Source organism: Ascidiella aspersa, chromosome 2 (genome assembly GCF_963924565.1).
Source record: "Ascidiella aspersa chromosome 2, kaAscAspe10.2, whole genome shotgun sequence".
NCBI classification, from domain to species: Eukaryota; Metazoa; Chordata; class Ascidiacea; order Phlebobranchia; family Ascidiidae; genus Ascidiella; species Ascidiella aspersa.
Window position 1 is genome coordinate 18,710,506 of NC_139448.1, and position 26,682 is coordinate 18,737,187.

Below are 26,682 nucleotides of genomic sequence, written 5' to 3' on the forward strand. Positions count from 1 at the left end.
ATATGCGTCCAACTGGGTAAATCTATTAATGGTGAGCGATTAGTCGACGACTATTCTCTTCTTGTTACCCCGACAGACAACTAAAACAGGAGCTCTCCAAAGGCATCGAGCCGGTTTGATAATATCAGAACCCATGGAGACGATTTATCTCAGCATTGATGAACTTCCAATCTTCTTTGCTATATCGATGAGAGCGTGCAGCTATAGGAGTACAACCTGGAAGCAAAAACTCAAATAGACGAGGGAATTTTAAGTCAGCAACGACCAAAGAAAGGGGTGAGCAACCGTTACACTCAATCTTCACAGATGTTTCCGGTCCTCTCATTAAAAAAAACTTCGGCATGTTTCTTTAGAAAGTCTTGTCCGAGAACAACATCCGCGCAAAGGTCATCTAAAACGCCAAAGGTTAGAAGACGCGATCGACCAAGCTTTGCTATGGTAGCAACGTTCTTCCTGAAGTAGCAATAGAAAAACGAGAGGAGAATTACCACAGAAATCAGAATTAAGATAGAAGAAACATAACCATTACAACGTTATTATATGAACTTTCTTAAAAACAATTGAATGCCTATGTATAAGTGTTTTTTAATCTTCCATAGCGTTCACAATGCTTACTAATTTTACGAATAATATAAATAGTTTTTTTTATTGTTATGTCAAACTTATTTGGTTAAGCGTGTGAACCATATTGTAAATATTCTGAAAATTGATAAGTTGCCTTATTTAAAGATAGTGTGTTGGTAAGTAACATTGCCTTAATATCAAACAAATCGAATGGAAAACCTATTTTTCGTGCCCCTCGGTAGCATGTGATTTTTAACTTTGCCGAACAGCGCGTATAATTTCAAAATCCATACTACGTTCGATCGGCCGATATGCGGATGACATCACAATCAAGTTTGAACGTTTGCTCTCACGGACATTACAAAAAGTTAGGGCAGCTATAGCCCTTAGTAATTTATCTTATTGTAGCTGTATCAAACGTATAAAACAAGCTTCATAATGGCTATCTGTAGATAAGTTTGCATTGTGTAGCAGGTGGACACCCGAATTAAGCAATTTCAGGGCACAGCCAAACCTTTAAGCCATGTAAGCTTCAAGATCTATACGGTGTGCATAAACTTTGATTGGACACCTGAAAATATTGCGCACAACGTTGTGAGTACGTTTCCCCCTACATTACTACGTCCACACATCTTTAGGATTGATGTTATAGGAAAGTCTGCAGCAGCATTTTACAATGTTATTGAAAAACCATAAATAAGTGTTTGTGTTACCTGTATACTATTCCAGAAGGTTTAAATTGACGTAATATATGTCATTCTATAAACAGTCCTGACTAAACCCTAACGCATTTGCTTGAATGATATATTAGTTTAGTTTTAGTGTAATTGTACTGTAACACTCAACCTTTTTTAATGAAATATTTCCATGCGTGTTTTGCTGTGCTGCAAATCGTATCTTTTAAAAGGACAGTTAGGCTGATTTTTTAAATGTGCATTTCTCAGTCTGAAAATATGTACCTTGACAAGTTGTTTAGTTTCGATTTGGCGGAGTTAGTTAGTAGGCTACGGTGGTCAATATCCCCTGTTAAATTTAGGGTACATAGAAGACGCGCCGACGAGATATGAACACGCAAAAATCCTTCTAAATTATACATATTGTCAGAGTGCGTAGATCTTATAAACTAATTTTTATCGCCGTACAACCAGCTACCCCTGGAGTTGTTCGTTGGCCGCCAAGATACAGATGATGCACGATCCCTCTACGACTACGCACCATTGAAGACCACGAGGCCCAATACGTGCTTCCAATATATTGTGTGAATGTGACGTTCTACAGATGCTGGTCGATTCAGGATCGGATCCTGGTAAGAAACAAAAGAAAAATAAGAGCACATCAACCTCCTCTGAACTTTTATCGCGAGGGTAGCTGATGTATCGGCCACTCACATTCGTCTGTTTGCGCATGTGATTATAGCGTGTTCGCTTGATGGTAAAGTCTCAATTATTTCACTTCGATATTCTTGGTGGGCCAGTGTAGCTAAACCTGTCGACAACAAATCATCTTATCTTTAACGCAGTCGTTTCTCGTTATAATAGGCCTATATTCGCCAATCGTCTGTCGAAACACTCAAACTCGCTGTCGCAAGTTTTGCTGTGCTGGAGTTCTATTTATTGAAAGCAGGGCACTGCTAAATTTTACGTAGCCTACCTACAATAAACCTTCAACGACCATAGTTATCCGAAAGTTCTTCTTCACTTTTTTATATAAAAATAGTCTATCGAATCTTTTCAAAATTTAATTTTTAAATTATCCTGTTGAAGCTCTTTGCTCACGCTTTGTTGTGGCCTTAGTATAGTGTACTGTAGGGTAACACCTCCCCCAACCTAAAACTCTTCTCAAATAACACACTCAAATAAGAAGTAATTTTGTGAAGTTACCCCTAAAAACATTTTACCGCACCAAAAAATTCGGACATTAAAAATAAATTGGTTACAATCTACGCGGTTGAAGTTTAGAGGTAGGGGGGATTGACTTCATTTTTTAAAAGCTTGCCTACAACACTGGTGGGAATTTGTAACAGTGCGTAAGACCTTACTGAGAATGGTTTTGGTCCCGAAAGTCATGAAGACAAGTTATCCATTAATATTTAAAATTTTCGTTTTTAGTTTTATACAGTTGCTTGCTTAGTCCGTAATGCCAGTTTTATTAAGGCATAACAGAAACATCGCTTTGTGCACAACTTTGATTTGGAGATTCTAGCTTTGAACTAATGTACAATATTTAAAAAAAATGATAAAAAGTTACAGGAAAGCACCTTTATTTAATTCAGGTTTTTACATGGAGTGTTTAAAGCATTGTTACACGCAATTTATGGATTTCTAAGTAAAACGCATAATATAAAAACACCCTGATTAACAAATAAATAGCAATGTTATGATAAAATAAACGGTAAATAATAATAAACATTTTCACCTGCTTTAATATTGAACTACTTCATAAACAAAAAAGTTACAAAGCATTATTGCAATAGAAAACAGAGCATGTACAACAAACAATTTAACCTGTTTAACAATCGTTTAAGACAAGCATATACAAGCGTTTTATATGGTAGAAATCAATTATTTGAAGAAATGGCACGTGTTAACCAATTGTTACCTAAATCCTTACAATGATGTTTGTAACAGATGAATACTTTTTACTATTAACTAGCATGAAGTTATCGAAAATCCTTCAGCAATAAATAAAATAACTAATGGAGTCCTTGGATAATCTCTTTTATAAGTGGGGGAAAGTAGTTCTTAAATTCACCAACAGATTCAACCAGCATAACATGGTCGGCGACCAATTGACGTATTTCGGTCAACATCAACAAAAGGCGAGCAAAGAGGCTGATAAAACAAACAAACTTTATTAACGAATTGTGTAAATTGATGGTATATGATATTCTTATAAATCCCTTTATTTCTTCATTTAAATCTTAATAATAGAAATATTGCCTAATCCAAAAGAGTCATACCTTGGCTTCTCTGGATTGGACATAGAAAGCTGTAATTGCAAAGCCATAAGAATTTCAAGTTGGATATGCTCAATTTTGCTGCTCTCCATTAAACCAGGTCGGTCTACAAAAATAAATGAAAATCTATATTATTTTTTATAGCATTATTAAGACCTGGTTCAATTAAAATCATTCAATCTGCTGCAGGAAACTTCTGTTGTAGGAAAAGTATTAAATTAGAATTGGGTATATAAAAAATTCCTATAGAGCAGACCTGGGCAACATACGGCCCGCGGGCCGGATGCGGCCCGCCAGGCAATTTAATCCGGCCCGCGGCTTAGTTTTCTTAAAATACATAAGCCGAGCGAAAACACGGGGGAATTTCTCCATGTTTAGTTGTATCGTTAACACTATTTCTAGGGACGGATCCAAACTCTATTTTAAGCCTGTTTTAAAGACTAAAATGATTTTTTTTCGCGCTTCGCGCGAATCTTTTCTGTCTTTTTTGTATCTTCCACGAATTATTTGGCCATATTTACAGATTAAAAGCGTCCTCTGCACTGTGGCACTCTCTCCAACAAAAGTTTAACAAACTTAGCCCTAATATATATAGATATATTGCGCTGCTTCGAATGTATTCCGACTTTAAAATATGAACGAAATACATGCCGTTTTCCAAACTCTGAAACATACAAATTCACGTTTGTCAGCCTAATTTAGTTAATGCCATGTTGTGTATTTCTCCCGATTTATGCCTTCTTTGCAATATGGCCATTGTACCAAAGTATAACACATCGGTAACTTAAAGACTCACAAACCAAAAAACGTTGTAAGTTTTTTGTGGGAAATTTTTACGTATTTAACCTTAATTTTTTAGTCAACTCGACCCACAACTTGATAAAGGCCAATATATCAAGCAATGTACATTTTTTTTATCTGTGCTCAATGCTTGACGTTCCCCTCTATGTCTAAATTAAAATTTTCGTTTTAAAACAAACGGCCCAGCGTTTCTTAACCGGTGCGCCGCGGCGCAGAAGACTGCCAGGCGCGCCGCGAGCAAAAGGAATAAATAATGTAGGTCCTATTATACTATTATATAAAACATATATTTTTACTTTCCTATTAAGCTTAGCTCATTGATTCTACAAGCCATTTAAGTAGAAAACGCAATAAGACCTACAAAGCAACACTATCTAAATCCGTAATTAATATATAAATAGGCTACCATAGTAGACCTATTGAGACCACCGACATCATAACGCCATACTCTGACAGAATAAGATCTAAAATAGTCTAAATAAGGCCTAAACACGAAATAAGTCCAAAATTAATCGGAACAAGACTTAAATGGACAAACTAAGGTTTTTAGTCTTAAAGGCTGGAGTCCCTTTAAAGATATGCAACTATATAAAACCTATATAATAAAAAAAATGCAGGCAATTTAAGAGAAATACCGGTACACCTAAAAAAATTCGCGCTCGCTTCGCTCGCAAGGTGGGCCGCCTTTTTGCATATGTCTCTAGGTGCGCCCCAAGTAAAAAAGGTTAAGAAACACTGAAATAGCCTATAGTCACATTTTTTCCTTACTGTTAAATTCGACGTAAATTGCACATTTACGCACAACTCCTAACGTAATAACAAGTTCGTTAGCTTATTTATTTTTTTAGCGTCGTAGTATGACGTCATATTACGTGCATTTGAGATCCTCTTTTTTGACCCGGCCCGCAACAAAATTTTAAATTTCTCATGTGGCCCGCGGTTAAAAATAATTGCCCACCCCTGCTATAGAGCATATTCAACGTGGAATTAGACAATATTCAATTGTGGCAGTTGAGACACAATTTTTTAGTTTCTGTGATAAAAAATAAAAAAAAATCTTCAAAAAGATAGTGTATGAAAACTTATAAAGCACATTTAAAGTGGAATTAAAAAACTTGCAATTGCAGAACTAGAGACACTATACAGTAGTTTATGTGATAAAAAATGTAAATTCTTTGAAAAGATAGTGTATAAAAACTTCTTACAGAGCATATTCAAAGTGGATTTAGAAAACATGCATTTGTATAACAGAAGACACTATAATAGTGTATGGTTTATCAAGAAAACGCCATGCAAAATATTAGACATTACATTTAAAACCTCTGTCAACTCTAGATTTAAAAAAAGTTAAAAGGTTTTATTTTGTGAAAACATTAACATAAAAAATTGTGAGTTTGAAAAATGTATATTTCCTACAACTCCAAAATAGATTACTAATAATCCATGTAAAATTAAATTTGACATAACAAAAATACACTCAACAATGCTGTCTTATTGTTTAGTTTTCTGCATTTCAGTGGTATTCTTGACAAAATACCAACATTACATTGAATTTGTGCGACTGCAAATTTTCTTCACCCAGCAATGGCCAGATATAATTTATACTTGACACTGTGATATCATTATCCGACCAAGTAGCACCATATTTGTTTCAACAGCTTTATCATTTAAAAACAGCGTAATGAAAACCTTGGAACTTTGAAGTGCTAGAGGAGCTCATAGACAACAACTCATACTTTGATAAGATTAAACCATTCCTAGGAAAATCTGATAATATACTTTATCAGACAATGAATTTCAAACATTTTTCGCAGACCCCTTGGGGACAGGAGTTTGAAAACACTGGCTTAAAACAACCACACTAAATCACCTGCACTAAGAATAATGACCGCCAGAAAAAGTGCCATTTCGGTATCACTTAGATTCAGCTGAGCAACTTTTTCAGCAAACTTGTATTTGGATTTAATCAGCTTGGCTCCCACTCCAAGCTAAGAATAAAAACATTGTATAGAATAAAACAATTTAGTTTAACATTGAACAAAACAAAGAATTGATTTACATTATCAATGAATTCAAAGGTAACATATACATCTGAAGCTGGTAGGTAGATCCCTTTTCCCACTAAGCATGAGCTTAGTATTACAAACAGGGCTTCATAGCTGCCAAACTTTAGTAAGACCACCTTAAACAAATAGATATATAAACTTTGCTAGGCAAAAAAACATAACTAATAAAACATCAACAAAATAAACAATATGAATTAAACTATTTTTTTTTCTGTGATGCAGTAAAAATTAAAAATACTTTTTTATAACAAAAGGTAATTTACAGTCAGTAACGAAGTAAAGTTTTAAAATTTAAAGTAACAAAAGCATGTTTTTACTTAAACTCGTTTGTATATTAAAAGTGGAACCCCATGGTATTCTAGAATAACCAATCCAGAATATCAAATACTAGTATATTTTCAAACATTGTGGTAAACATTTTAAACAACTGCCATTGGAAGCAGCTGTTTAAATTGCGATTCCAAAAAAAATAAAACATAATAAAAATACCCTCAGGTTGTTGCCTATATGTAATATTTTTACTCATGTATTGAGTGCCATGCACTGTTGTGTTTTAGTTTTCGGGTAAGTCAAATATTATACCTCAAATAATACAAAGTTGAAAACTGTGAAAAATTAACTTAATACATATCATTATATTGAGCAAAGTAATTATCTTTTTATCTAGCCATGTGCCACCTCCTTTCGTAATTGAGAGTTATACCAATAAACTAAATTTGTATGTGCTCCACACCAGGGGCGTATCCAGAAATCCAAAAAAGGGGGGGTCCCGAATTTTCAACTTCGGAAATTCCCCGTTTTTCCGTGTGACGTTAATGACATCATAAAATAGTGACAGATATGACGTCATAAAACAGCGATTGTAATGACGTCATAAATAATAAAAAAATCATCAGAAACAGCCAATTAACGTCCAGCAAAAGCAAACTTTTAGATGCAAAACACACACGTGCGTCGCCGACAATCCTGCCAGGCGCCAGCTGCGAAACTGCTTAGTGTGCAATCGTTAACTTCGAGAGAAATATATGTGATCGATTTTGGTAAATCCATTTACGGGACTACGCTAAATGAAAAGCACGTCTTTCGCCACCTGCAATACTAAACGAAGATCGCTTTTCCCCAGTGTAATTTGATAAGCGCAACATCTGCAAAAACGCCACTTCAATAGTTAATCTAGTTCAGTTTTTTAACCTTTTTAACTTAGTGTACACCTGGCGAGCGAAACGAGCGCAATTTTTTTTGGGGGAAACTTACGTAAAAAAGTATTTAAAATGGACTCGTGTATAGTTTGTCGAAGAGGCAGCGGGCCCGATGAATTACAGAGACCGCTTGATTGACTGTTATTAATTGTCGAACACACACTTGTTGATCAGCCAACCCAATAACGAAAAGTCGAAAAGTGAAAAAAATATCCTGCGTTTACAGTCGACCAAACAAGAAACGAAAAAGGCGTTTTGCGTTTGATTTTGGTTTCGCATTGGCAAGACGTGCGACCCAATTACACTGAAAAAAAAACACGCAGCTTCGGACGGTGAGGTAAACCCTGACAAAAACGAACAAAAAACGTTAATGTCACTTCCGAAATTTTTTTTTAGCTGCGCAGAGAAAAATTAGTTTCTTTTTTTACAACTCACATGAACATTGAAATTGATTGAAAAGCAATTACATTTCAAATAAGTTAAAACAATCAAACCGCCATTCTTTATTATGTTTTTGCTATATGAACCATAAGTAGCTGTGCCATTTCAAGAACAAAAAAAATTGCAGCGCTTAGGGCATTTGACACTTTCAACTTTACACAACTTGTACACTTTCCGCAACAGCATCCAAAACACATTTTGTAGTTTTATTTTGTTAACAGGACACATTACATAGGAATTACTTTTGCTTTCTGCTTCCGTCAACCAAGAAATTTGGCTATAAATTTTGACTCAAAATTATAAACAAACTAGTAATTAACTGTTAACAGCTACTGCAGCAATAATTCCATGGTTGTTTTAAAACAATGGTTCAACAAAAGGATATCGTTTAAGGCGATTTTAATCGTGGAGGAATCATAATTTGCTTTACGGTTAAAATGACTGTTGGCGGTAATTTTAGGTAAATCGCTTCCCACCTCATACTGTGGTTATTTTAATAAACTAAAAATTTACGTTCTATATAAGGTGACCTAGAGTTAGAAATAGTCAGACTGTTTCAATATTTGAACAGTTACCTAAATTTTTTGGTGCGGGACAAAAACCAAACCACTCCGCGGGCCGCACATTTTAGTTCGCATTTCGCCCGCGGGCCGCAGGTTGCACGCCCCTGTTAATAATCCTATATACATTTTGAGAAAAGTTCAGTTTTTGATAATTTGTTGATACGCAACAAGATCACAGAACCTCGAGGTGGTACGAGGTGAAAAAAAGGTTGAGAACCACTGCACTACAATATATAAAAAGTTAATGAAGACACTTCACATGAAAATTTCAAAAACAGAATAGAAATCATTTCGCGTGCCACAAATAGTAAAATATGAAACATTTAGTTAAATTTAATAAACAGTATGAAAAATAATATGGACTACTGGCATGGATAGAGTACGACATCAAATTTAGCCCTGTTCAGATACTTTTTTGTGAAACCTCTCCAAGTTGATTCCCTTGTTTATGTCATTATATGTTTCTCTTACATATACAGAGTGGCCAATGGGAACTCTTCATAAAGGTTATGATTGTTTAAATGAAGAAATTAGAGCAGACCTGGCAAACGTACGGCCCTCTGCCGGATCCGGCCCGCGGCTTATATTCCTTAAAACACATAGGCTAAGTCAAGACCGGACGGATCTAGTGAAGACCCCACCAAATTCGATTTTTTAGTGTCCCTGATCATCATTTTCACTCTGTTCACACAAAGAAAACTACTAAAAACTGGGACCGTTCTTCAGAATGTGCCAATTGAAATCATTGGCTGAACTTATACAGCCTAAAACTAAAACGCAATTGTTTGGAAGATTTAAATCCTTTAATTTTCTAACAAAAATGCCTGGGCTTGCCTACACTTGCATATGTTAATTGTTAAATCACGTTTAACTTATTAGGTAAGATCCTCTCACTGGCCGCCAATACTTTGCTGCATACAACAAATTGAGGTCTTTCCTCATTATCCTGCAAGACCAAGGTGAAACCAACATCTAAATAACTGTCCATGTTACTGCGAGATTTCTTAGGACAGTCATCTTTATTTGTCTCGTGCTAAGTAGGTTTTAAATTACACAATGTTACTGATGTACAAAAGGCTGCTGCTGCGTTACAATGCATTAATAAACATGCCAGGAATTAAAACTGTTAAACAGGAAGTCGAACCCGAACTTTATGAACCAGTGTTGGGTCAATTTATTCAGAACCCTACCCAAACCTGAACCGTTTTTTTGGACCCGAACCAGAACTGAACCGAATAATTCAAAAGAACCTTAACCGAACCTGTAAACAAAAGCAGTTCACTTCAGAATGACGTCACAACTTGTATTTTACAGAGGCAAGTTACGCCATGTTCAAAATTTTTTGAAAAAAATATGAATTTTATTTTTATTTTTCAGCTATTTAAATAATGAGTTGCTGTTTCACGTCCTTGTAGCTAAGATTAAATGACTTACAATTCAAAGATTATTTTCTACATTTATTGACCTACATTTTTATATTTAACACAACTTATATTGTATGTGAACTGAAACTTTATGACCCTGTATTGAAATAACTACTACGAACCAGAGCTGAACTGGAACTTTAAAATTCCTCAAACCGGAACTGAACCGTTTTTTTTTTTGAAACTTTGAACCTTAACCCCAAAAGTCAAGCGGTTCTACTCCCTGCTTTTAAACAGGTAATTTAAATCCATTAAACAGCACTTAGAAAACAATTTTAGTCTAACTGATTTTTCAAAAAAAGGTATAAAACTACACTTAACCTCATTTTATAAGATAAACTGAGTTGAGTCATGAAACAGAACTATTCTTTGACGCCCTTGGAAAGTTAAAACAACCCACTAGGGCGTCACAACGCACAGTTTGAGAACCACTGCTGTAATGGATGTGGCAACACTTCAAGGCCTAATTTAAAACTTAGTAGAGATTTTAAAACTATTCAAGGCAGTAATTGGATTAATAAATGTTTTGACATTGTATTATAGAAGGGGATATGTGTGCCTCTATTGCAAGTATTACTCCTATAGTACAAGAATTGCAAGAAAAACTTACCCCAACAGATAAGAATTGAAAACAGTCATTTTTCATTTTTTAAAACAATGTGTATGTCATCAATAAAATAGAATATTTTATTTGTCTTTGAGAGTGACTGTGTAAATCAAAAAGCAACCTGGCTGCACCCGGCTTACAAAGAAAAACTAATTAAAAAAATCTGAGAAGCAGGTAAATAGAACATTTTATGAAACAATTTTACAAGAACTAAATGCTTTGCATTGCAACACATGTTTGTTGTAGGCTGCATTCTTTTTCCTCAACATATTTTTAATATAATTTTTGCCGAATATTAGTTTATGCTTGTATTATGTTTATTAGGTTGTATTTTTGGTGAAATTTCTTTTTAAAACAGGGGTCGGCAACCATTTTATTGTCGCGGGCCAAATCAAGTTCAGCAAGTTGTCAGCGGGCCATACTAAATTTTCACCAAAACTGGGTTAAAAAAACATGTGGCTTTCAAGCATTTTAAAGTAGTTACTCTTTATCAGTGGGAGCCTTTATCTCTTATGCAATTATATTTGGCTTAAATTATACTCCAATAACTAGCGACACTCGAAGCGCGATAAAATGCATATGTTTGGTTAAAATTGGCAAACCTTTTGATTTACAAGGATACATGACACATAAAAAAAAGATGCCTATATTTCTTTACTCTTGTTGATGTTGATCATAAAAGACAGAATAAATCAGTGAAAAAAAATTATAGACTAACCTGAAGGAACTTTCATTTTAGAGAGTCCAATGCTATGAAAAAAATCCAATCAGGTATAACTTCCATAAAAATGTTGAGTTTGGTCTGGGAAGCATCTCTTAAAATGTATCTGCTTAGGGCAAATACGATTCGTGCGAAGAGCGAAAACTTTTTGCATTTTTGTCTAGTGAACAAAGTTAAAAATATGGGCAATGGCAGCCTTGTGTCAGCTTGTAAAATAGGTCGCGGGCCGGATATCTTTCACTGGCGGGTTGGGCCGTAGGTTGCCGACCCCTGCTTTAAAATAAAATGTTTTTGAATAAGAAATATATATATTATTTCTTGTGTTTCAAAAACATTTAATTATTTTAAATAAAATGTTGTCTTTTTCTAGATATAGATAAATCCTCAATATATTACTTTACACTTTTATATTTTGGATACGGTATTCTAGATTCAAAACCCATTATTCTAGAATGCCTTGAGATTCTACTTTGAACATATCTATGTTTCATACAACGCAGCGTTGATTTTTTTTCAAAGTTGCACTTGCATGCTGGGCGAGCGATAGTCTACCAATCAGCACTCCCCCATACAGAATTACCCTTATGTAGATTTCCAGCCTACCAAACCTGTTTTTTAAATAATTTAACCGGACTTTATATTTTGGTGTGTATAAATAGTTCTTGCTTGGCAGATTTTAATTGTTAACCAGACTATTCAATGCATAGGAATTTTCACAATGTGCGATATGCTTGTTTAATTCTGTAGTTGTTAGTACTTTACATGTTAATCAGCCTTTAGCCTGTGGCGTGTGCCATAATTTGTTGCAAATTTAGACCATTTGAACTGATAACAACAAATAAACAATCCAGTTTTGCTTTAGGCGCGCACTAGTCGGGCAAGTGATTGTCAAGCACAACTCATCGTGCTCACAATTGCATTTGTTGAGCGGAGTTCATGTTAACATCACACAGATAGTACAAAAAGGTACTAAACATGAAAACGGTTGCTAGAGTTATGAATGAATTGTAAGGTGAGGTGTGACTAATATAGGATCAAGTACAAAACAAAAAGTTTAATTTCTGTGGCTAGTTCAGCCAGGCAACAGATCGTCTGCTTTAGGGTTTTGAGTTTTAACTGGATTCACAAAAACATATATCACTCTAAAATATTTATGGGTTTCTAAAAATGCTCAAAAAACAACAACGGTGCCCTAGAAATTTCGCTCTTTAGAACAATAAATTTTTTAAATAAAATCACCTGTCATATTGAATGTCTTTCACCATATTATATGTTGTGGTTCAACATCGACACCACAGTTAACAAATTACTAAACATTACGTAATAAGAATATCAAAGCCCATACAGAAGTAGGTATCATTTTGAACGTTTCGAATAACTCTTTATTCATTTTCAACATAGAGAGAAGTCGGTGTTGGCGTCGTCTTTTGATTAAGGAAACGGTAGAAATACCTTCTTTCTGACGTCTGCCTTAGCATTATATATACACATCTGTGACTTCTCTCTATGTTGAAAATGAATAAAGAGTTATTCGAAACGTTCAAAATGATACCTACTTCTGTATGGGCTTTGATATTCTTATTACGTCTTACTACAACCTCCAACCATTATGCTCCATACTAAACATTAGTTTTAAAGACAATATATGCAAACATACAGAACATTGACTTACTTGGTCATTGAGAGACAAATCAACAAAATTTGGAATATCTTTTGCAAATTCAGTAAGTTCACAAATCACTTGAACAAGTTTCAACTGGAATTTGCTAACAAGCCACTGTACAATTATATGACCAAGTTTCTGTAGAAAACAATTTTAGGAAATAAATAAAGAATAACAATAGATATAATAAGTAAATATTTCTCTCATATGACACAGTTGTTTCTGGCAACTAGAAGACACATTTTTGTATCGATGATATCATTAAGAGTTGTGCAACCTTTACAGTGCCAGGCCAACGATATATCCAAATTAGACAATAAGCCAACCATGCATTTTTAATTATTTGTTGGTAATTATCAAGACAAAATATTTAGTCGACTGCAAATTATACAAGTTTTCAAAATCGATTTGTTAGTAGCACTCTTTTTAGATCAGCCTTCAGCCGAAGCGCTGGCTACTTATTAGTCAGTAAGTTTAATGGGAATTTTGTGAACCCGAGTTTGACAAAAATGCTCATCCATAGTGTACACCAGGGTGGTCAAAAGCCAGCCACATGTGGCCCACAACTAGGGATGTTCAAATTAGAATCCCAAGGTATTCTAGAATAATAGATTTCGTATCTAGAATAACGAATCCAGAATAGCGAATCCTAGTATATTTTTATTAAATTATCTAACCTTGGTTTTGTTTGGGGAAGGGATTAATCTTAATCTACCCCACAGGGCCTACAATCACAGCAATAAATCGCACAGCAATAAAATCGCAAACAATTTGCTAACATGTGTACATTATACTAAAAATATCTCCCATATGTTTAACATTCTAAACAACTGTCATTTGAAGCAGTTCTGTAAACTGTATTATGTCAACTGTCCAGGTTGTTGCCAAAACTTATATTTTTGCCAATAGTGAGTACAATGAAACACTGCACACAGAAGTCTTAATAATATATATTGCCAGAGGAACCTGTTTTAAATAAACTATGCCTGGTAGCAACAGCATATTTACAGAAGTCTCAAGCAATTCGGTCCTGTTTTTAAAGCATTGTTGGGTTCTTTTTTGACTAACATGATCTGTTATGCAGTCAAATAATGTACTGCAAAGAATACAAAGTTACCATTGACATATCGAATTCTTGACAATTACGCTGTGCATAACTGCATAACCTCGCTGAATATTGGCCTAAAGTTTTACAACGTAGTATTACTTTTGCAACTTAACGCATTTAGGGCAATTGCGAACTCCATCAGACATTACACGTTAGTCGCTCGCCCAATAATGCTTGATTGACACTTAATTATTAGACGAAAGTTATCGCGAGACGCGGTAATTGGTCGCCCGAAAATACGCAGACACTGCACCACAAGGCTACGTTTAAAGCAAGCACTATAAATTGGTCACCGCAGCGACAGGCCAACTTACCACACGCGTTTGTGCAATTTGGCGCAACAATCGTCGGTAAAACATTAAATTATATCGGTTCCAATTACCCGAAATAAACGGCAGAATTGGATTTGAATCCAGAAGGATTCAATATTCTACTTTGAACATCCCTACCCACAACATTATGAAAAACGAATTTTTAAAAAGAAAATGTGTTTAAATCAATAGGGATGATTCACCTTTACTTTAAACAGTAACAAAACTGCATTTTAGCATGCATATAGCTTTCTGTCAGAGGCGTGTTCATGACCTTACAATGTCCTTAAACTATATATATATTGCCGATTAAAACTATGTAAATATAAACATTTTCTTACTTGACTTTACTGTGTCAAAATAAAAAACTGAAAGTTTTGTAAAAATAATGGCAAAATTTGAAAGATGTTAGAAATTTGAAGAAAGCACAAGTACCGGAGTATTAAACAGTTTAACTTTTGTACATACAATTACTTATTTTTAATTTAAACCCATGTGGCTGACAAAAAGCTGGGCTAAATTGATATAAAAAAATGTTGAGTAAACTAATTTCAGAAAATGATTAAAATTTGTTTATCTCTCTTAATTGGCAAAAAAGGGATGTTACTAGGTTTGCAAAACATTAGAGATTATAATATGCTGCTCATGACAACTATGGGCTAAATATATCACCTCAAATGTTTAATATCTTCTTCAGCTAGTGTTTTTGGCTTTTGAATTCATTATCAAGCTACATTAGAGATCTGTGCATAGTGTACCCTTGTATAACATTCCTGCCCAAATATTGCTTGTTCACTAAGTTAAGACAACATGATTTGTTGGTTTGGTTTAGGAACTTAACATTTCAAGGAAATCAATTGTTTTCATCCTTGACCTTATAGGAAAATGTGAAGTATCCTTTGAACACAGTACAAAAGTTTTCTTTCTAAATTCGATAAAAATACCAAGGCCATAATATATTTTCACTGTTATCCAACCTATCTGAAATATTGCATGCTATGCCTCGATTTTTTTCTATTTCTACTTTTTTATCGCTTTGATCTTCACTTGAATTTTACACTAAAGATGACAGGAGGTATTGTTGAAACTTTTATAAATAGTAAAATGTTGATTTTATTGAGTCATTTGGTTTGGTATTTTATGAGTAATATATATCTATATATCGGTTTTACGTAAAACGCCAGCTACATATTGAAATCCCTAGGATCCAACATTGTTGCCTAAACAACCTTAGCTCATTAGGCATGGAAAAGCATTTAGGTAGTTATAAAAATGTTTCAACATACATTTGCAAAAACAGCATGGTTGTCTTTTTTTACATCATTTTGACTCGTGTCTTGTTTAAAAGCCTGGGATGCAGCAATCTCATTTGCTGTTTTATCGTTATCCAAACCTTGCTTTAAGCTACCAAATATCCTGCTGTCAAATTTATTCAATAAACTTGGATTTTCATGCAACTTGGTTTTAAATTTTTCATACAACTCTGCAAATGTTCTTGTAGTTTTTAAATCAGCACCTTCAGATAACACATAGTCTGATAAAAAAGAAAGGGAAGAGCCACTTGTTGGCAATGAAATAGAACTTTGATTGCATTTCCTTCTATCTATAGTATCTGTGATTGAGTTACTAGTGCTTGGAGTATTTTTATCTACAGTAAAAAAACTGTTCAACATCTCAATTATCTCTGTTGCTTCAGGGAGTTGTTCTTTTTCTGAATTGAAGTTTTTGGAAGATCCAGAAATGGTTGAACGCTCATGTAAGAAATTCACTAATTTTGATGGGACTTGTACATTAGGTGATGGTGGTAATGGGGATGATGGTATTTCATCAATGTCATATGTTTCTTTGTATTGTTGAGCTTGAACCTCAGGAATTCTAAGAGTTTCTGACAAGGAACTAGCTGACGGATGTGCTCCTGTGAAAAACAACAAGAAATATTACATTTTTAAATAGCTAAGATTATTGCATGCCAAGACTATGATTTAACATAGTAAGAATATCAAAGCCTATTTTACTACAACCTCCAACCATTATGCTCCCGATGATTAAATCGGTAAAGATGCTGATAAAATATTATTTTTAAAGACTCTTAAAACAAAATTTACACACAGGGGGGCTACCTCCACTTTCAAAATACTCCCTTCCAACCACTTTAATAAGCTGTGGGTAAACAATAGCAATATCAGAGAGAGCAGATAGAGTCTTTTTCTGCAATGTAAAACAAATAAAATGATTTATGCTTTATTTAAATACATTGAGAATCTCATTGGTTATCTAGATAATTGTACACAAAATTGCAGCTAAGAACCAAGTAAATGCTGCTCAAAGACAAATGTAAAATTATAACAGGTATAATATTAATCAAAAATAGTTCGCCTGGTAATTAGGTTTATAACCCAAAGTTTAAGCAACCTACACAATTTGCCACTCACCAGGGTGAATAACCTAGCAAACACTTGTACATACAATATATGACAAAAGCAAAGAAAAAAATGAAAGAGGAGATAACACACAAAAACACTGAGATAGACTGCTAAATCGCTTTACCGATAATTAAATCACCAATATCCCACTCCTAAATATATACCGCTTTTACTGGATTTAGGCCGATATATTTGTCTTTTTTATAAAATTTTATATAGAGTTTACTTTAAAATAACGTGTTTGGTTTATGGTGTTTAGTGTCGTACAAATTTGAAATGCAAACTAAGAGTTGTATAATTGAATAGGTAGGTAAACTCAGTAATGTTATTAGAATTATAGGCGCTATTAAATAAAGGTGTTACTGTATATCAATTATAACCAGTCCTAAAAAGTAATATTGGCCACTTTCGATAAGGTTTTTATAACAAATGATTGTAACCTTTAACAAATAACTGTAGACATACGTTCCACAAAATAAAATCAACAAACATTTTTTTTTTCAGGGTTTCAGGTCATGAGGGTACTATAGGGATTGGGAAACTTAAACTTTTCTAAGAAATCTACCTTTTACAGTAAAAAAATCCACATTGGATTACTAAAAAAAAGCTAAAATACAAAAATAAACTAATTTATCGTCAGATTGACACCGATACAACCCTAGTATCGGACAAGAAACATTATAATAACTTTGTATCAGGAATCACCCGAGATCAAAATTATATGTTTGTATTGGCATTGAAAGTTTTAGATAACTTAACCTACTTCTGCTGAATCTTGCAATCTGGCATTCCACCTCTCTGTTATTTTTGTTTTAGTTAGTGATAGGCGATGTTGAAATGATTGAGAAATAGTTTCAATAATAGTACATAGTTTGGATTGATCAGCCTGTGTTTGCTCGTCGGCTGAGGTATCAGCTTGATTGTGAACAATGTCAGCAATTATTCGTTGCTTTTCCAGCCTTGGCATCCGTCCAAAACGAATTGCTATTTACATAATAAAGACAAAATGCAGACTGTAAAAATAATCTTGTTGTTCTTAAAAAAATATAAAGATCAAACCTAAATAGAGCTGAGCAGGCTACACCTAAATCATAATTATGTCTAACTTTTTTTTCAAAATGCCAGCAAAGTTGTATGTCATGCAAATTAGACTAGATTTAAGGTTGGTGGCTAAATTTTTGGTGAAATACAATTAAGTTTTGCTGAAAATCGCAGACACATAATATCAATGGCATCACTATTTACAAGAATTTTTTTTTTGACACAGCTTTTTGGCTTTGACATTATTTTCAAGCTATATTACTGATCTGTTCATAGTGTACCTAACTACTAGGATTGTTCAAATATATCATCTTTTTGTTAACATATGACGGCCTCAATTGGTATATAAAAATAATAAAAAACATTACTACCATCATGAGACATTCCCAAATTGATACATTTCTTATAACGGCAGTGTTGACATTTGTTGCGACTCTTCACATCTATTTTACATGACTGGGTACATTCTTCATAGACTAGCTTCAATCGAACAGTTCGACGAAAAAAACCCTGTTTGCATAGGTACATGTGTTAAATAAAGCTAATAAATCTATTTAAAGGGTTACAGTACTTTTACAGTACCATAGGTAGTATGAAACTCACTAATCTAACTACCTATATCAAATTAAGGCCGAAGTAAAAATAACATCAATTAGGGATGTCCTATACTTGACATTTTAGTCCGTGACAATGAATAGCACGATTTGATTCAATATCTAATGACATCATTACTTTGCTCAAACAAGCAAAACAGATAAAATTAAAATGTCTAAAGGAAAATTTTTCCGCGTTATTAGTCTAAAATCTGTTTAGAATTAGTAAGTTTTTTTGATAAATTTGCAGTTTAAGGTAGAAAAAACTGTGTGGGATTGCAATCTTCGCTAAAATACTCATTTAATTATTGGTATCAGGTTGCCACTGATACCACCACCATTGTATTGGACGAGTACCGATTCTAGCACTTGGTCTCAGGTATCGGCTCCAATCCAATATTATCCGGACATCACTAACATTAATGACAAAATAAAACCTAGTTTCAAATAAACTTGTTGCACTGAATAACAAGAACAGCTCCATATCATAGAACATCAAATCAAAGTGGTTGAAGTATCAAAAAGCTGAACCCAGTAAAAATTACGAATTTGTCTATTGGGGGACCCTTGTTCTACAGCTGATATACTTGGGTTTAAGGACAAAGAAGTGGCCACTGGCTTTAAATGATATATGGGGGTATACCTTAAAACAGGGGTCGGCAACCTTTTTCTAGTCGCGGGCCAAAACCAAACTCAGAAAGGTCTCTGCGGGCCTAACAAAATGTTAACAAGAATTGTGTTATTAAAATGTTAGAACCACTGTGAATTAGGCAGGCCTTGGTTCTTTTTTGCACTTAAACGTGTTCAATTACATTTAGGGAGGCAGTAAAGTTTTCTCAAAGCGCTAAAAAAATTGTTTGTTTGGTTTAAAATTCGAGTGCACCCGTCGTCATCCATACTGCCGCTAATGAAAAGCGTAATAAAACTACTTTAAGGAAACGAGATACCTTTAATGGTTAATCTACCTGTGCAATGAGGCGCACCCGACGAGCGAAGCGAGCACGACTTTTTTTTTTTTTTGGTATACCGGCATTTCTTTTAAATTTCTTGCAAGTTTTTATTAAATTGCTGAAAATAAAATATAAAAAAAGTTAAAGAATTTATGTTCAATATTTTGAATATGTTTTCCGTTTGTCCGCGACACGCCTGGCAGCCTTCCACAGCGCAAAGGCAAAGAAGCGCTGATCTAGTTCAAAAGACAGCCTCAAAAGGTAAACAACCCAGACGTGCAAAGATTATTCGCGCAAAGCGTATTTAAAAATGGACTCGTGTGAAAATGGACAAGTATTTGAAATGGACTCGTGTCTAGTTTGTCAAAGAGGCGGCAGGCCGGATGAATTACATTGGCGGTCGTAGATTGCCGACTCCTGCCTTAAAAGGACATATTCTCGGCAATCTTTGATATTGCTCCACAGGTTTAGTTCTTATTCCGTCATAGATTTTGCATTTGGTTTTATTATATTATTGGTTATAATACCATAGTACTATCAGTTTTGTAAGTGCTAATATCGTTTTTTCTTTGATTTTGTCAATGTAAATTGACTGCCAGAAGCTGCAATGTCTTTAATGTAATTCAGCACCTGTCTTAAGCTAATGCGAAAACCGCAATTAAACGCAAATTGCCATTTTTCGTCTCTTGTTTGCACAGGGTCAACGATGGACGCAGCACATTTTTTTTTCTCTTATGCCTATTCGTTCAGCTTGGCTGATTGGCAAGTGTGCATTCAACACAACAGTGAATAGAAAAGTTTATCCATACACAGAAAGAATTTTGCAATAAAATCAAAGTTTATATACACTGAATAAAAAAGCAAATACTCATTTTGTAACACTTAATCAAGCCTTTTTCTTGCTTAAAACGTCAAACACTTTTTTGCCGGATAAGTGGAGATGAATGTTCAGAGCTATTGAGCCTTTCTTCACCACATATGTTTTTTATGCAGCGAAGTGTCGAAAAGGATCGCTCTATTGATGCTGTGGTAACCGGAGTCATTGATTAAATCATTAGCAAATACTTAACAGGCCATTGCTACGTAAGGCTAAAAGTGTTTAAAGATTTGGAAAAATATTGGTGACAACATTTTGCATTGTGGAAAGACATAATTTGGGTCTTGCAGCTGGTAAAACTCTATTCCACTTCTTGTACGACATTTGGGTCTCAGCCAATACAATCACAGGTTATTAACAGCACCTGCGTGAAATTCTGCAAACTCATATAGCTGGTCCACGGCCTTGACAGCCATTCATCTTCAAACAATACATTTTTTTTAATTTCGCACCTGTTAACAAATTTAAGAGTTTAAACTTACTTGATATTTGACATATTATCAAGATGGCAGGTCGAAGAAACCTTTAAATCTATTTTAAAGCCGTTCATAAACCTGATTATTGTATCGTATATCGTATTCCACCCAGTACATGCTATATATGAGACAAGAGTTTCACAAATACGATAAGGTATTCCTGCTTTTCCACCACCAGCTTTCGTACAGAAGTTTTAGCTTATGACATCGTTTTGGGAAGATATTACCGCTGATGATTGCGCCTAATTGTACATTTTGGGAAGGTTTTACCGCTGATGATTGCGCCTAATTGCACATACGCGATTGGCAAGTTTAGAAAAAGACCTGCCGCAGTGACACATTTATAGTGCTTTTTTTAAATGTAGCCTTGTAGTGCAGTGTCAGTGTTTTTTCGGCCAATTACTTCACTTCTTGCAATAACCTTCTCATAATACTTAAGTGTAAAAATGGTTATTGGGAGAGCGACTAACGTTGTAAGGCCAGGTGTTACAGTTCACAATTTTCTTAACTGCGTTGTGGTGCAAAGTAACGTTCCATCATAAAATTGCCTTGGACAAATGCACTACAGCAGTGATTCTTAACCGCGGCTCTCACTAACGGAGTAAAAAATTAGTTAGCAGTAGCAAACTTGCAACAAAGGAAGTAAGAGAAACCAAGAATTAATGAATTGTATCAGCAAGGATCCCGAGTAGGAAGTACTATATTAATGTTACTCCTGGGTACAAAGTACTAATGTTACCGGGTTACTTTCGTCCTGCTTTTTAAAATAATTTTGTGGTTTGTGACGTCATAATATATTTAGTCCTGCTCAACAAGCTATTGCAATTAGAAAACTTCAGGTCAATATTCAGCAAGGTTATGCACAGCATAATCTTCAAGTATTGGTTATGGCAGTAGTAATGTTGCATTATTTGCAGTACATTATTTTACTGCATAACAGCAAACGTTAGTCAAAAAAGTATAAGTGATACACAACAATGTTTCCAAAAACAGGGCCAAAATGGCGAAGAGCTGAAGAGCTTCGTTAATTCTTTTATTTATTCATTCCAGTATCAAATCACCGCACATCAATAAGTTCATTCTGGATTATGGAATTAGTGTACATAGCGTTTCTTGCACATATCTCCAAATGTTTTAACCAACTTATTTTTTCCTAATACAGTGCATAAACAAAAATTTTCCAGAGGCACCACCCTTTTGTAAGAAATTTAAGAGTGTCATCAATCTTGCAGCAAACAAATTTGCCAATATCAATGTAAGGTTTTCCCCCTCGGCTGTAACTCCTTTTTCGTTCTCAAAAAATTAGCTTGGATTGTAGCTGACTTGGCACACACCATGGCCCAGATGTTGTGCTAATCATGACATACTAACACCCTGGAAAAACAATCTTTGTTTTGTATTGCAGGTAGCAAGAGGCATGCTTGTAATTTAGCGTAGTTGCTGATGATTGAATTGTGGATGCACCAAAATCTATCACATATATTGCATGGCTTGTTTATGTTTCCTACTAAACTTTATGATTGAACACTGAGTGGTTTTGCAGCTCTTGTCTGGCAGGAGTGTTGATGAGCACAGGCTTACTTTGTGTTTAAAAGTTTGCTTTCGCAGCTTGTTATTTGGCAGTTTCTGATACGGGTCTTTTCTTGTTATATGACTGCATTATCAACGGAAAATTAGGGATGTCCCTGTGTTTAAACTTCGGGACCCCCCTTTTTATTTCTGGATATGCCCCTCTTTTGTACTGTTTGGTGTATAAATTGTTTCTAAATATGTTTTGTTGAATGCTCTTAAAATAACATATTACAAAACAAATCATTTTTACCTTACATCCTTCACATGCATGAACTCCATAGTGAAATCCAGATGATATGTCGCCACAGATTTTGCATGAAATCTTCAGACTAGTGGAATTCACTAAAAGTAAGCAGAAAATATCATGATTTTCAATAAAGTGTAATACCAACTAAACAATTACACTACAAATATGGTAAACCAATTACTCTTGTTTTGAAATAAAGATTTTTTAATTATTTGTAAATTTTCAGAAAATCTAGGTTGAAGCATTTTTGAAAAATAATGCCACTATATATTTATTAATTAGACAAACACGAGAACTTTAACTGAGTAAGTGATTGAATAAAGTAGTGCAAATGAAACTCTAATTTAAACAAATTTTCTGTTAGAAATGTGCTTAACAAATGTGGTTTAAAGACTTCACATTGTGAATTAGATTTAGGTGATACCATTTTCACAACCAAAGGCTAAGGCATCTAAAGTGAAATATTTTTGAATTTAAACCAAATAAATCAAATTGTTTTTTTGTGACAGTTGCTTGTTGTGCATAAGTTGCTCTTGGTGGGATTTTCTTGAATTACATGGTAGTGTTCCGACACACATTCAGCCTCTGCCGCTACCAAACATCTGATGCAATAAGGTCACACGGTTTTACCAAGATAGATCTGGCTGATGCATACAAAAAGACTAAAGCCAAAGAGACTGGTACTCAGCACCCATTGAGACAATTTTCAATATGTTTTGCCTTATGGTGTTGTGTTGGGCGTTGGCACAAGGCTACTTCCAAAAGTTAATAAATTAGGATCACACACGATTTACCAGAAGTGAAGGTATTTTATTTACACAAAAAAAGAGTCAAGTACCTCGGTCATATCCTTAGGCGGTCTGGTGTTACTGAAGGAAGGAAAGTCGATGATGTTATAAACATGCCAGCACTCCAAAATGTTTTAAGGCCTAATTTATTTTGGGGCTCAGAGCAATTTTATAACAAACTATACTCCCTGATTCAACAGTGGCAAAAACGTTATACCAACTTACAAATATGGTTATTCCGAGGTGGAGAAAGACAGAGAAGAAAAAGGTTTGTTTAACTAATGCAGCTTCTCTCACCACAATGCACTCGCACATTTTCTCTCGGACAATGTACTCACATATTTCCATTATACTCTACCTTTTGGAATTGTATGCAATGTGGTACGGTTTTATTTCTTCTATTTCAAATGGAAGCGAGAGGTAATAGTCCGATTCAGAAAGAAGCTTTGGCTATTGTGTTTGCTATTCGCAAGTTGGTCCAGTATTGCTTCAGACGGAAGTTTATTTTAAACACCGATCGGCAATCACAAACCATTATTGTTGATTTTCGACAAAATAAGTCAATTCCAACACTAGCAGCTATCATTTGGTGAGATGGACTTTACTCCTCAACCAGTTTTGATATGATATCAAATACAGGAACGCTTCTGACCATTGGCAATTCTTACACTCTTAATTGTCTACCCACTGGAGAGGATTATTTGTCTGATGAGTTTTTTAAGTAATCAAGTGAAGCCTGCTGTGGTGAGGCTCTTTTAAAATAACAGCCAAAGAGAGTATTCTGTTTAAAGCAGTAGTTCTAAATTTTTTATCATATTCCTCCCTTACAAGCCCAAACACTGTCCTCCCCATTCCTCCCCAGCAAAAACACACAAAGTATACTATGTTTTTCATTTATTACTTTGATGTACCCTGCTGACAGAAAAACAAACCTACAGGAAAAAGAGTCCACAAAATTAACAAAAAAATGTAAAACTGAACTGGACATATGAGCGCCTAAAGCCAATGTTACAAAATTTTGATTCACTAATCGTCTGAAAATTGAGTTTGTTTGAATGCATAATGTGGGTAATAATTTTATACTTCAGTAAAAATGCCTGCATTGGTGTATATTTCCTAAATGACTATAACTGTGAAGAAACAATAGACTATTATGTAGCTGTGAAAAAATAATAGACTTACATTGTGGGACTAATAGACTATTTACAATACCAATCATAACTTTTCATCGAATATAGCTGATTAAATAACTTCTTTATTTATCCAATTTTCCTCAATGGAATAATTTTTCTCTCACAATTTAAAAATTTCTTCCTAAGGGCACCATGTGGCTCCGTTTGAGAACCACTGGTTTATTAAAAGTAATGAGATATACCCAAGAAGCGTGGCCAAACAATCAATTGGATGTAAGAAATTCCTCCAAATTCCCCTGCTACAGCAAGGTTGTGGATTCGATTAACATCAGTCATGCTTATTGACAGTTGTTGAATTGTAATACCTGCAAAAACTTTAATCCACTGTCCTCCAGTTATTTCACCAAAATCATTTGGGAATGCAAAAAATGAAGAAACTGGCTAGAAAAGAAGTTAACTGGCTTAACATTTACCAAGACATCTGGACACAAATGTAATAGTTGTGCCCAGTATCAGAATGCTTCATTGAAAGCTTAGCTACATACATGAGTTTTACCTGAAAAACCTTGGTCACAATTGCACATTGATGATGCCATAAATTTTATGGGTCACAATTGGTTGATGCATCCACACTGCGCATTCTATCTGCTAACAAAGGATTTTTGTCACTTTTGATATCCACACGCAATGGTAACTGACAATGCGCCAACATTTACCTCTGATTAATTCAAAATTTCTATAAAGAGAAAGTTCATCTTATAGGCGTTCTCCGTATCACGCTGCTACAAACAGAGCAGCTGAACATCTTTTTCAGACTTTCAACCAAGCATTAAGAATGTCTGTGAAACCTCAAAAACAAGCAATTGTTGAATTCTGAATTCAATATCAGAGAACGCAGACAGGTAGTGGCTATTCATCTAGCCAACTCTTGACTAATCTAAAAATGCAAACGAAGAGCAATGCTGTTCTTTATTCGCCCCCACATATTCCCAGGGAAGATTTTTAAAGAAAGCAACATCCGTAAATTTGCAAAAATGACACAGTGCGAAAGGAGACAATATAAGGGATATTCAAAGTAAAATATCAAACCCTTGAATTCGTATCCAATTGTTCCGTTTATATCTGGTAATTGAAACCCATTTCTTTGTTTGCCGTGGATGGTTGCGCCTAATTGTACAAAAGTTGGGTGGCAATATTGGATAATGGTGTGTGCTTACTTTACATGTAGCCATGTAGTTCTACGTCCAATTACTTTGCGTCTTGTCATCTCCTTCGCCTAATAATTAAGTGTTAATCAGGCGTTAGATTTGGCCATTTCCTTAAATCTGAAAGTTGCAAAACTAACATTCCATCTAAAACATGCTTGCGTTGGACAAAGTGCGCTATGGAATTACTTAAGGTTATGGTCAATATTCAGTGAGGTTATGTACGGAGTAATTGTCTAGTATTGGTTATGCATTACTGGCAGTTAGTTTGTATTATTTGCAGTACATTATTTGACTGTATATCATATCCTGTTTGTAGTTAACTAGAACCGACACACAACAATTTCCGAGTTTATTGGGAGAAATTTGTTTATTAAAATATACACCTGTTAACAAAGTGTTTTGCGGTCAATTGCTGTGACTGTGGGCCCTGTGGAACATATTTTGATTAATCATCCCCTAAACAAAATAGAAGTTAAATGATTAATAAAAATATACATAATTTTCTACAATACTCTGGGAATGTTCTTTGAACATCCCTAGTGACTACACAGTTAGAATGCCATGCTACGCTTTGCATTATGGTCCCAGACATAATCAAACACCACGATAGATCCCGGCTTTTGTCATGAAACTCATGGCAGCCTATTGTGTCATAGTTAAACTGAAACCACAGGGACAAATGTGGTTGCCACATTTAGCAACTTTGTCCTAGACAAGCTTCATTAAAAGACAATAATTCTTGAGAACCTTTTTTTACTTGGTTTGTGCAGCTTGAGCTGGAGCCTGAGCCTGAGTCATTTTCAAATTTAGAGAGCTGAAGCTTTAGAAATTATATTTGCTTTGGCTCAAAATAATTTTAAATTGATTAAATGAAAACTACTAAACAGCTTAGGGTTGCAAACATGTAGCCAGTGTTGAAGCAACTTTTGGAAAAAGTTAACAGCCAGACT

The 26,682-nt window shown here is 34.7% G+C and overlaps 1 protein-coding gene across 2 annotated transcripts in view; it reads right to left on the reverse strand.

The window, feature by feature from the left end:
- Positions 1-2,813: 2,813 nt before the first annotated feature.
- LOC146164185 (peroxisome proliferator-activated receptor delta-like) overlaps positions 2,814-26,682 on the reverse strand; it is a 35,768-nt gene continuing 11,899 nt past the window's right edge. Inside the window, exons 2-11 of one of the 2 annotated variants that reach the window (XM_083381097.1) lie at positions 22,607-22,698; positions 18,260-18,398; positions 17,611-17,831; positions 16,545-16,632; positions 15,711-16,339; positions 13,015-13,143; positions 6,381-6,503; positions 6,192-6,309; positions 3,524-3,626; positions 2,814-3,395 (exon numbers count right to left, since the gene is read on the reverse strand). In XM_083381097.1, coding sequence (XP_083237223.1) covers positions 3,257-3,395; positions 3,524-3,626; positions 6,192-6,309; positions 6,381-6,503; positions 13,015-13,143; positions 15,711-16,339; positions 16,545-16,632; positions 17,611-17,831; positions 18,260-18,398; positions 22,607-22,698 — 1,781 coding nt within the window. In that variant the 3' untranslated portion in view covers positions 2,814-3,256. The remainder of the gene's footprint in view (positions 3,396-3,523; positions 3,627-6,191; positions 6,310-6,380; positions 6,504-13,014; positions 13,144-15,710; positions 16,340-16,544; positions 16,633-17,610; positions 17,832-18,259; positions 18,399-22,606; positions 22,699-26,682) is intronic. The other variant, XM_083381098.1, reaches the window with a different exon arrangement.